This window comes from Vigna umbellata, unplaced genomic scaffold (genome assembly GCF_029865625.1).
Source record: "Vigna umbellata cultivar VRB3 unplaced genomic scaffold, Vumbellata_1.0 scaffold_856, whole genome shotgun sequence".
Taxonomy (NCBI): Eukaryota; Viridiplantae; Streptophyta; class Magnoliopsida; order Fabales; family Fabaceae; genus Vigna; species Vigna umbellata.
Window position 1 is genome coordinate 12,382 of NW_028274621.1, and position 12,356 is coordinate 24,737.

Below are 12,356 nucleotides of genomic sequence, written 5' to 3' on the forward strand. Positions count from 1 at the left end.
TGAGGGGGACAAGCGATGAGATGAGAGATTCTTATTTTCCGATTTTACATTTTTAAGGTCAAACCATCAATTAAAAATAAACATCCTATACATGATGCATTAGCCTTAAATACAACATTTTTGTCTTGTATATGCTAAAAAATTGCATCTGCTTTAGTAGATTAATTTATACTAATACACATGTTAGCAAAACCATATTTGGGTCTCTATAAAATATCTAGTTAGTCACAATAATATTTGAAAGACAAAAATAATATGCCAGTTCATTTTTGACGAGTTAAAAAATCGAACTAATTTAGTTTTGAGAAGACATGATAAAAAATTATTTGTTGTAGTATAAAATTGATGTTCTATAATTATATTTACAACAAAGGTCAAATAAAAACGACAACCAACCGTTGTAAATTAACACTAAAAATAAGAAAGAACCGAGATCGAAACCAAATTAAAATTATTTCGTGCATCCATTTAATTGCATATTCAATAACTATATAAAAAGTACTTTTTATCAAGGGTTAAATTAATTATTTATATGATTTTTTGTTGTCTCAAATTTTGTGTTAAAATGGAATAATAACAAAATAATTAAGTTATTTAAATTTTAGTATATCTTCAAACATATATAATGTTAATTTGATATATAAATAATTTTAGATTAATATTTATTTTTATATACTGATTTATGAAAGAACAATCCAATTGAATATTGAGAATATAATAATAATACTAATAATATAGTAAAGTTAGCTATTTCTTTATTCTTTTCCTGGAAAGTTTCAAAATTAAAAAGTAAAAGCCTTTGGGACGCTATTTACAAAGTGACCCTGGGCCATTTGGGCCAAGAAGCTACAGGCCCAGTTGGTAGCCTCTCCATTTCGTATCCACCCACGTTCTCATTTCTTCGATACTCGATCAACGTGTTTGGAGAGATTGGCGGAGAGTGAGATCGGAAGGGAAGATGTTTCTACGTGCGGTGGCGCGGCCGTTGATGGCGAAGGTTAAGGCTTCGACGGGGATCGTGGGGTTGGAGGTGGTTCCGAACGCGAGGGAGGTGCTGATCGGACTCTATGGCAAAACGCTGAAGGAGATCCAGAAGGTTCCAGAAGACGAGGGTTACCGCAAGGCGGTGGAGAGCTTCACGAAACACCGGCTGAGCGTGTGCAAAGAAGAAGAGGACTGGGAAGCCATCGAGAAACGGCTTGGTTGCGGCCAGGTCGAGGAGCTCATCGAAGAGGCTCAGGATGAGCTCAAACTCATTTCCTACATGATCGGTATTCTCGATTGCTTCTTCTTTTTTTCTTTAATTTAAATATTAGTTTATTATGAATTTCGTGTTGTGTGAAATCAATTAATCCGATGGTAGAGTAGTCTGGGTTCGACTTTTGAATGTTAGTTGTATGTTTTAATTGGCAATTTTAATTTCGTTGTGATCCTTGATATTGCATAGAACATGGTGGTCGTGCACAGATTATATTTTTAGGTTTAGTTAAAACATTGGTTCTGTGAAGTGACCGCTAGTTAGTTTCTATACTATATATTAGACTCTCTGTCAGGCCTATAGGAGTTTGAACTAAATGAAGGGGAGCAAAACTCCTTTGAATATATATATCCTCCTTGTCATGCAATTTTCAAGCCTAGCAATTGTTCTGCAATCACTTCCTCATTATAACTATGCTAAGTTATATCTTTGTCATGCAATTTTCACTGTCCATGCAATTTTCACTGTCCATGACAATTTTGTCGTTCAAACTATGAATGTGTAGTTACATCTTGTGTGCATTCCATTTTTTTATCCACAATCTGTACTTATTATGGACAATATTTATAAATATCTGTACAATGCCAAAGTTGGCAATTTTAGCAATCTTGTGCAATTTGGAAATGAAATTACCGTAATGGTTAAATTTTTTAAAAATTACAAAGATGGGTACCTTCATAAATTTTAAAAAATTTGCCCATTTTGGTAATTATGTTTCCAAATTGCACCAATATAGTAAAAGTCCCACCAAAGTCATGGGTAATACTTAAATTCATAATACATATATATTGTATCGGGTAGAGTAGTGATAAGTGGAAGGGAGATACTTTACCTTAGCTAAGATTTTTTTCTTAGGAAGTTGCACTAAGTTTCATTACTGTGTAAGAATAATTAGTTATTGATTGCAAAGGATGAATATACTTGAAATAGGGAAAAAAATCCTCTAGTTTCATATGAACATTTGAAGTTTTGTTAGACATTGATTTCAATTTTCAGTTGATTTTGTGTTAAAAAGTGGATGAGTCAAATTATCGTGTGGAACAAAGTTGCATGTACATTTCATCTCCTGATTTACTTATCCCATTAAGATATATTATAGTGTCACTATATCCCGTTAACCTTTTACGTATTTATGTGAGTCTTCAGCATTTGTAATATTGGTAAATGATAATTAACAACCAATCATTGTCATTTCAACATCTGTTGTATAAAAAATCATTTTATTGCCTATATTGCCTGGTCAGGTTGTAAGGTAAGAGTATTTAATATATAATGCAGCTCGGTCAATATTAGTCTTGATGGTCTTGATGGTCCTGAATATATTTCAGTTAAGATATTGTCCAAGAGTTTATAGTCTACAAATCTTGGTGGTAGTTAGTCTTGATTATTTTGTACATGGTTATTGAATCGAGATTTGAATCATGATTATTTTATTACAATTTTTTTTGTATGTCTTGGTGTGACAACTTGGTCTGAAACAACTGAAACAACTTATGGGTTGTAATTTTAGTGCTGTTTGTCCTCATGTGTCTTACAAACACTTAAAGAGTTGGGAGAGAAACTAAAATTTTACTATTACTGTTCTCTCTTAACCCTAATACTTTATACTACCCTATTTATAAGGGATAGTAGTTCAACATACAAAGTAAAAACAGAGTGCTCCTAAAAAGCTTACTATAAAAATACATTACATTTCAACACTCCTCCTCAAGTTGGAACATATATATCATATGCACAAAGCTTGGACATATAAATTGAATTCTAGGCCCCCTTAGATTTGGTCACAATGTCTCTGAGTTGTTCATTAGAGTTGACAAACTCAGTAACAAGTTCCTTGGACAACAACTTCTCTCTAATAAAATGATAGTGAATTTCTATGTGCTCTCTCATGAAACACTAGATTGGAGGCAATATGAAGGGCTGCTTGGTTTACAATTTCAACTGTTCATTTTCACAAATTTCAATTCTTGAAGAAGTTGTCTGATCCACACAAGTTCGCATGTAGTTAAAGTCCTAGATCGGTGTTTAACTTCAGCACTAGATCGAGCAACAACACTTTGTTTTTTACTTTTCCAAGATACTAGGTTCCCTCCAAGTAAAACACAATATCCTGTAGTAGATCTTTGATCAATTGGACAACCAACCCAATCTGCATCACAATATCCTTTGATTTGAGTGCTTCCCTTGTTCTCATACAACAATCCTTGTCCTAGGTTTTCTTTTACATATCTAAGGATGTGAATCACTGTATTCCAATAGTCAACATGTGGATTTTGCATAAATTGACTCCAACTCCCACCGGATAAGGAAGATCAGGTCTTGTTATGGTAAGATAGATGAGTTTCCCAACCAGCCTTCTATATCTCTCTGGGTCTGAGAAAGGTTCACTTTGATCTCTCATTAACTTTTGATTTGAGTCCATAGGACTATCATCGGGCTTGCAATTTGTTAGGCCTGTTTCTTCTAAAATATCAAGAGCATATTTCCTTTGTGAAATGATAACACTTCCTTTTGACTATACCACTTCAATACAAATAAAATATTTTAGATGACCCAAATCTTCAGTCTGAAAGTGGTTGAACAATTGATTCTTTAATTGAGTAATTCTAGTGACGTCATTCTCTGTAATAACAATATCATCAACATACACCAGTCATGAGGTCCTTTCTATGGAAACCTTGACCACTTGCTTTCTGCGTGTCCCAACACCTCAAACTTAGGAAGCTCATGAACTGGTGGGACCATCTGTCATGATTGTCAGAGGAGGAAAAGAAGGACATGGCACTAGAGGAGGAGGACGTCCTCAATGCATATACCGGAAAAGGATGGGTCACAATCAAGAGAATTGCTACCTCTTGCATGGTTGAACATGGTAATTCAATCTTCTTCACTCATTGTCTAAATTCATTGAGGGCATTATCTTGAAGGGATTTCAAACCAGTGCTTTTATTTTTGTGCCTCAGCATTATCTCATCGTAGAGCTTCATCTGCTAACTAATTGGAGGCTGTTTGGTGCCATAAAGATTCCATAGCCATTCTTATCCGTAAAAGCTCGTGTTCTACTTGTTCAACATGTGCTTCCATGATCTTTTGTATTTTGTCCTCTCCTATAGATAATGTTGATTCCACAATCTGCCTCATTCCTCTTTTCTTTCTCTTCCTGGGTATTCATCGTGATTATTGAATGATCCGGTAGGTTGGGCCAAAAATTGTTACAAGCCAAATAACAAACAACAGTGATAAAAGAGAACAGAGAAAATGAGGGCACGGTGAATTGTATGTTATTTGCAATGAAAAGGAAACTACAATAGGAGGAAACCTCCAATTGCCCATCGCATAGCTCCTATAACAGAAAATCAGACAATCAGCTAATCCCCCTCCCCTTTTGCCTCATCAGACTAAATAACAGAAAATACTCTCCCCCTACCAACCTCTCCACTTACTCATGCAACCTCAGCTTCTCGGTTTCCCTTCTTTCTTTTGCGCACATCCACACTTAAACCTTCCATACCTTAGGTGTCATATGCCCCTCATGGACCAATGGCTTCTTCAGCCCATAAACTTGTTGGACTCCCACAATGTGTATACTGTATATGTGAATGGGGATTTTACCTTGGATAGGGTACTTTTAATTTTGCTAATCCAGGTTGAGTTTTGTTCACATTTTGAATTTGGTAGTTGTCTTTTCCTTTTATCACAGATGCAGCCTAGTTCACAAGTTATTTGTTATTTCTTGACAATAATTTTAACTTTGACTCTTCCTTGCTTTAATGCAAATTAAGTCTTTTGTGCATCTCCAAAATTTTGCTGCTTGATAATCATTCTCACTATTTAACAAGTAACTTGCCATTTCAAGTTTCATTATTTTTACTTAAACTAGACATTGAACTAAAATTTTCTTTATGGAATATTAAAAAATTATAATTCTTTTGAAATCCTGTCGACAACATTGTTTTCACTCTTATTCAAATTTTTGAGAACGGGAACCAAAGTGAAAACAAAGTAACATTTTTGCAAGTAAAAGTGAGCAAAAAAAAATATTTTCTGCATTCGAACAATATTTATATCTTAGTCTCTATATATGTATTGTGAATCTCAATTTTGTTCTTACGTGTTCAACTTTATTAAATCAGTCTTAAATGTTCCAGCATTGCATTAAGGATTTGGTCACTGTGTTGCCATTGTTAACAACCTTATGTATTTTTTTTTTCATCAGCTCCCTTGTGTTTTTTTTTATCGACAAATGTTAAATGTTAGTATTTTGTTAGTCAAAGAGTTGAACCCACAACTTTTTTTACCTTTCTTTCTAAACCCTTCAAACCAATCTTATATTTTTCAAATGTTAGGGGAGAGTTGAACTCACAACCTCTTTCACCCTTCATTCCAACTTTTACTACTAAAACTTTTACTACTAAACCAATCTTATAGCTCCTGTCAGCTACTTTATGTATTCTAATTTTGCTCTTATACATGTAATACATTCTTTATTTGGTCTCATTACATTTAACGAATTCTTAATCTAGTTTTTACATGCAAAGGATTAAATTAAGAATGTGTTACACACATAAGAACCAAATGCTATGCTCGTTTAACAACCAAATTAACAATGTACTGCATGCATAAGCACCAAAATAAGCATTCGTAAGTGTATTAACTGTGACAGAGACTAAATTGATAATGTTAAATTTAAAAGGATCAATGTATTGAGTGTTTTTCTTTTTTTACATATAGAGACCAATTTTAGAACTGAACATATATTGAAATGTTTTTGCATAAATTGATTAGAAATATGATTGACGTATATTGAATGTATATTTTGGAGTGCAGAGTGGGATCCCTGGGGTGTTCCAGATGATTACGAATGTGAGGTGATTGAGAATGATGCACCTGTTCCTAAGCATGTTCCTCTCCACCGACCACCTCCTCTCCCTACAGAATTTCACAAGACACTAGAGGCACTTTCGTCTCAATCAGGAAAAGATATTCCTGTTGCTAGCTCTACTGAATCACCCTCCAAGACATGATTTCCACCCTCATTAGATCTTTTGTTTCTCCCTTTCACCATATTTTTCTTTTCTGTGTTGAACTATTGCAGTTTGCATGAACTATAACCTGAAGCAGTTTTTTTTTGGGAGAAAACCTGGCTTCTAAATAACTTGAATGGTTTGGAATAACAAATGTTTATTGTTTTAACTTTTCAAGTATACAATATTATGCATGGAATAATTTAGTTCACAGATTCTTAATTAATATTTTATTTATTTATCTGGATTACATCACTCTCCAATATGTCTACATAAATAAAGTGAAGTACTATTCCAGTCAGTCCGCCGGACCGTTTCTTTCCCCTCCCCAAAGGCGGCATTGAAACTGCATAATTAACATTTTGTATCAAAATTTTCCCATCTGAATCAGACAATTACCATTACATTATCTTTGATAAGCTCAAGTATACATTAAAAATCCTAGTCATAGAGTATTAGCTTTTTAAAATTTTACTTAATCAGACTTGAAAATGATGATAAGGAGTAATGTCAGGAGTAAGTTAGAAATCCTACATTCTATCCTCAACTTCTTTAATTTCAACATTCTACTTTTGCTCTTTAAACAGTATTCTTTTAAAAGATTTCATTATCTGTTTGTTTGACACACACTCACATCCTTGGCAATATATTTCTACATTTATATTTATTTGGACAAGGCAATAATCATTCTACTTTTCTTTCAGTTTTAAACTCTGAACTTATTCTACATTTTTATTTATTTATTTTATTTTGAATATTTTAGATGTATTGAATTTTAAATGATTATTTTTCAATTTAGATTTTGGGTTAAATATGTTTTTAGTCCCTAAACTATTGGCCGTTTCTGGTTTTCGTCCCTCTTCCAAAGTAAGGTACAATTTGGTCCTCATTCTTTAGAAAAACGTTCGTTTTTAGTCCTCAAAATTTTGTTTTTAGTCCTCGTTTTAGTCCTCAAAACGTTCGTTTTTTTCGACTAAAACGAACGTTTTTTAAAGATTGAGGACTAAATTGTACCTTACTTTGGAAGAGGGACGAAAACCAGAAACGGTCAATAATTTAGGGACTAAAAACATATTAACCCTTTAGATTTTTTATCAACTATATGTATATAGCAAATATTTATTCTCTATAAATAAGTTTAAAATGGTGATCATCACGCTGTTATATACATATATATATATATATATATATATATATATATATATATATATATATATATATATATATATATATATAAATTTTTTATATAAAGTAATTTATAGAATTTATAAAATTGAAAACAAATCACTTACTAAAATGATGAAACTTTTCTGAGGCAAATATATGAAATGTAATTAACTAAAATATTTTAGACGGAAGTTTGGATTATAAGAAAAAAAAGAGTGAATTGCTAATAATATGTATGACAATTTATTTTTCACTACAAGCACAATGCTTAATGGCGTTTATAATTTAATGAAACCATTGCCCTGTCCAAACATAACAAGCTCAAAGGTGGAGTCGTCCAAGAGGATGGATTTCAAGTGCCTGAAAATTGAAAAATAAAATACAAAGAATGTCAGTTCTTTGAAATGTGTACATTAAAATAATATCTTATTCTTATTCACTAAAACAATATAGTTGGCGTGTTTAAAATTTTGAGTAATAAGAATAATAATCAGGTTAGTTAAGAAAAAAAAACAATGGGTGTTGCTCCTCCACCACCCTAAGTGTTTTTGCACCTTTTCACTATATTTTTTATTATTTCAAAAATATTTTATATTTCTCCACTATTTTCTTTTATTCCAAAAATACCTTACACCTCTTCACTATCCTCAATAATCTTTCTTTCTCTTTATCTCTCTACATTAATGGAGCATTCATATGACTTAGATTTAAACTTGTGATATATTGCAAAATATAAAATTCAGAAAAAACTTCAATATTAGTGTTTCATTTTATAAACTTAAAAGTTAGATGCAAATATAAAATAATAAACATAATAATATTAATAATAAATAATATATTATTATTATATACTAACTTTATAATGTCGAAATAAACTAAATAAATTTTAAATCTTTAACAAATAATTTTTCTTTTATATTTTAATTATTTAATAATATTTTTATATTATTTATCTGATAAATTAAATACTTTATTCAAGATATTTGAGTCAAACATCTCGGTAAGTTAAAACATAATATAATGTTAAAAATTATAAATATTAAATGTTAAAAAAAACACATATATATGAACATTTTCTAGAAATTTAGAACAAAATTTTATCATTTATTAAGTAATTTCAAGAAAAAAAAATATTGAACAGTGAAAATAAGAGAAAGTGTAAATAAAATTTTGTAATATAAAGTTTAAATCTGAGCCATATGAATGTTCCATTAATGTGGAGAGAGAAAGATAAAAATTGTTGAATATAGTAAGGAGGTGTAAGATATTTTTGGAATAAAAAAAAATAATGGAAAAGTGTAGAGTATTTTTGGAATAAAAAATAATTGGAAGGTGTAGGAGCACTTGGATGGTGGAAGGAGCAACACCCAAAAACAATAGATAAAATCTCATAAGTTTACGGGGAACAGAAAAATGATTTCATGGTATCAAGGGAAACCGTTGTCTTTTTTCATAAGACAGTCAAGTATTGAACATAATGATTTTATTTCTATTTTATTTTAAACACTAAATGCACTCAGCATTCAAAATTCATGATTTAGTTAATATGCTACTTTTTTTTTTCTTTATCCAAAAAAAAGAAATATAAATATAGGGAGGCTTGGATTTCTAATCCATATAGAAGAGAAAGTAAAATAAAATAACATTTCTAAAGAAAAGAACTATATATTTACGCATGTAATTGCTCTTGTGTAATAATTTGGCATCAATAGTTTCAAAAGGAACTCATCGAATTGTAAAAATTGGTTCAATATTTAACATAATAAATATTTGTTAATTTTATTTTAATCAATTAAATGTTATAGAAATAATAAAACAAGGAATATATGCTAATGTGCTTATAATATACAGAGATAGCAAAATTATATAAAACTTATAATATTATTACCTTTTAATCTTTGTTGAGCTTAAGTACTCTAGCAAAGAGTACTATTTTGACATGAACAATGTCTTCTAAGTTGTTTAAGAAGTTGAAATAGGCATGTCTCCAAGAACGCATGAATAAGATTGAGCCAAATACTATCCAGAAACTTATAACAAATCCAAACGCCATGCTGACATAAAAATCATTATTCAATAATGAATATTCATTTTCATCAACTTCAATATTTGGTTCTTGTGTGGATCCACCCTCACTACACTTCTCAAGTGGTGGTCCACAAAGATCAAGATTATCTTCATAGCTGGATGTACTAAAACTCTGTAATTGTGTGCTTGTTGGAATTTTTCCCGATAGATGATTATGGGACAAATCCAACACGCTAAGACCATAAATTTGAGCAAGACTTGAAGGAATTAAACCAACCAACTGGTTCCTTGATAAATCAAGAGTCTCAAGTGATGTTAAGTTTCCAATGTTTGAAGGAATTTTTCCAATCAAATTGTTTCTTGACAAGTTCAATGAAATCAATCCACATAATCTTTTCTATTTCTACGGGAATTTCTTCTGAGAAATGATTGCTTGAGAGATCAATATTTTTTAAAGTGTTAAACCGTTATTCATAAACATTTGTTTTGAACCTTTCCATGTCAACCATGCAATCAATTCATATGGCATGATAGTTGAATAAATACCATATTTCAACTCATACGAATGAGTTGCAAAATATTTTGTTTCGGTCATTGAAGTAAGGTTGTTTATGCATTTAGGAATTTTTCCAGATAAGTTGTTTAGTGAGACATCTAGGAGCTGAATGCTTCTTAGACAACAAACTGTAAATGGTAAACTCCCAAAGAATTGATTGTTTCTCAAACTTAATATTTGCAACTCTTCTTTTGTACCAATCCAATCAGGGATAGATCCTGACAATTTGTTTTCTGACAAATCAAGCATTACTAGCTTTGTGCAATTTCTTATAGATAAAGGGATTCCTTCTACTAAATTGTTGTTTCTCAAAAATAATGCTTGAAGATCAAGAAGCCATCCCATTGAAGTTGAAATTTTTCCAAAAAGTTATTATGGCTTAAATCTAAATACACTAGTGAGTTCATTTGTTTCCAACAATCTGGATATCTCCAGATAACTGATTATATGAAATGTCTAAATGAATTTGAACTGAAATTGCATAATCTCCACACAAAAATGAAAGAGGATCTGAAAATTTGTTTTTCGATAAATCAAGAATTGCATAATTCCGCAGAAATAGAGGAATAGTACCTTCAAATTGATTTGATGCAAGGATCATGGATGCAGAAAGATACGTTGATGAAACATTTGGAATTGCACCTTGTAGATTGTTGCATGAAATATTCAGTGTCATTACTTTTTGTAGAGATAATTTAGTCCAAAACCATTCAGGAGTAATATCTGATATTGTAGCATTTGAAATGTCAATATGGACAAATTTATTTTGTGTCTGCAACCACATGGGAAATGTTGGACCAAGCTGACAAGATCTCAAGTCTATCGATAGCAATTGAAAGGGTGGAATCCAGTTTTTTGTAAATGCCAAGCCCAATGAGTTGTCAGATAAATTCAAGTTTTGTAACTTAGACATATTGGCAAAGTGGTAGTCAGTCAGCACACCTTTTAAAGAATTTGAAGAGATGTAGAGGTCCTCCAGTTTAGGTGGAAATTGAATGTCTTTAGGAATCTCTCCATTTAGCTTATTTTCAGAAAGATACAATAGTTTTAAAGATGTGAATGTCGAGAAGTCAGGTAGTGTGCCATTGATTTGATTCCCTCCTAGATTTAATTCTTGCAATGAATATCTAGCACATCCAGACAAGTGAGAAATTATCATCGGAAGCTCATCACTCAAGCTATTACCAAATATGGTTAATGATTGCAAAGAACATGCATCCCCAAATGATTTTGGAATTCCACCTTCTAATGAATTTGAGCTAATTGAAAAATCCTCCAAATTGGATGGTAACTTCACACCCTCAGGTATCCTTCCACTTAACTGATTTTCATCAAGATCCAATGATTTCAAAGAGGAGAATACTGAAATGTCAGACAAAGTGCCGGTGATGTGATTTGATGACAGATCCAATTCTTGCAATGAGTGTTTAACGCAACCACCAGACAAATTACTAAGAATGGATGGAAGGCCTTCTGTCAACTTGTTTTCATACAAGTATAAAGAATGTAAGGTGCATATATTTGTGAAATATTTTAAATCCCTGGCCTTCAAATAATTATAGGAGAGGTCAAGATGCCTAAGCGAATTCTTTAGCATACCAAAATGACTTGATGTGGAACCCTCCAAGAGGTTATCACTAAGGTAAAGCTCAACAAGGTTGGAAGTGATGTTTGAGACCCACTGAAATACCATTGGTGATGTGAAGGTGTTCTGAGAAAGATGAAGGACAGAGAGGGAACTAGATGAATTGAACTTGGAAGGTTTGGATAAAAGAATGAAATGGTCGGAAAGGCTACAATAAACTAAACTTAGTTCTCTTAGTTCAGGTAGCTCCGCAATCAGTTTCAACCAAGTATGAGAAGTATTAAGATTTGATACAGAGTCCAAGTAAAGATGGTTAAAGAAAGGAGATTTGAGAGCCACTGACCTCCGTCACTAATTTTGAGATTACGGTTGCCTCCTCCAAGATAGAGCTCATGCAATTGGGAGAGATTTCCAAGTGAGGAGGTATATTTCCTTCAAAACCATTCCAACTGAGATCAAGATGCTGCAACTGGGAGAGCTTTCCAAGTTGAGGAGGTATATTTCCTTTGAAATAATTGTCACTGAGATCAAGATGCTGCAATTGGGAGAGATTTCCAAGCTGATAAGGGATTGATCCGTTCAGATAATTATCCGCAAGATTTAAGTATTCCAAATGAGAAAGAGAGCCTAATTGACTTGGAATTCTTCCGCCAAAATCACAACGAGACAAATCAAGGTATTTCAAGTTTTTGAGAGAAGCAAGAAACTCTGGGATGTGAGTGTCTGGAAAGAATTAAA

General features: G+C 32.1%; 1 protein-coding gene and 1 pseudogene across 2 annotated transcripts; one reads left to right on the forward strand and one right to left on the reverse strand.

Annotated features, from left to right (window-relative positions):
• The first annotated feature begins 882 nt into the window (after positions 1–882).
• Positions 883–6,451, forward strand: LOC148190508 (putative NADH dehydrogenase [ubiquinone] 1 alpha subcomplex subunit 5, mitochondrial). Its single transcript, XM_088102849.1, has 2 exons — positions 883–1,271; positions 6,086–6,451. The coding sequence occupies exons 1-2, from the start codon at positions 959–961 to the stop codon at positions 6,280–6,282; spliced, it is 510 nt and encodes a 169-aa protein (XP_087958975.1). The 5' UTR covers positions 883–958; the 3' UTR covers positions 6,283–6,451.
• A 1,196-nt stretch (positions 6,452–7,647) lies between these two features.
• On the reverse strand, positions 7,648–12,348 carry LOC148190509 (receptor-like protein EIX1; annotated as a pseudogene). The gene is made up of 2 exons (XR_015783202.1): positions 9,338–12,348; positions 7,648–7,809 (listed from the first exon to the last, which is right to left on the reverse strand). The product of XR_015783202.1 is annotated as a receptor-like protein EIX1 (transcript).
• Between the last annotated feature and the right edge of the window lie 8 nt (positions 12,349–12,356).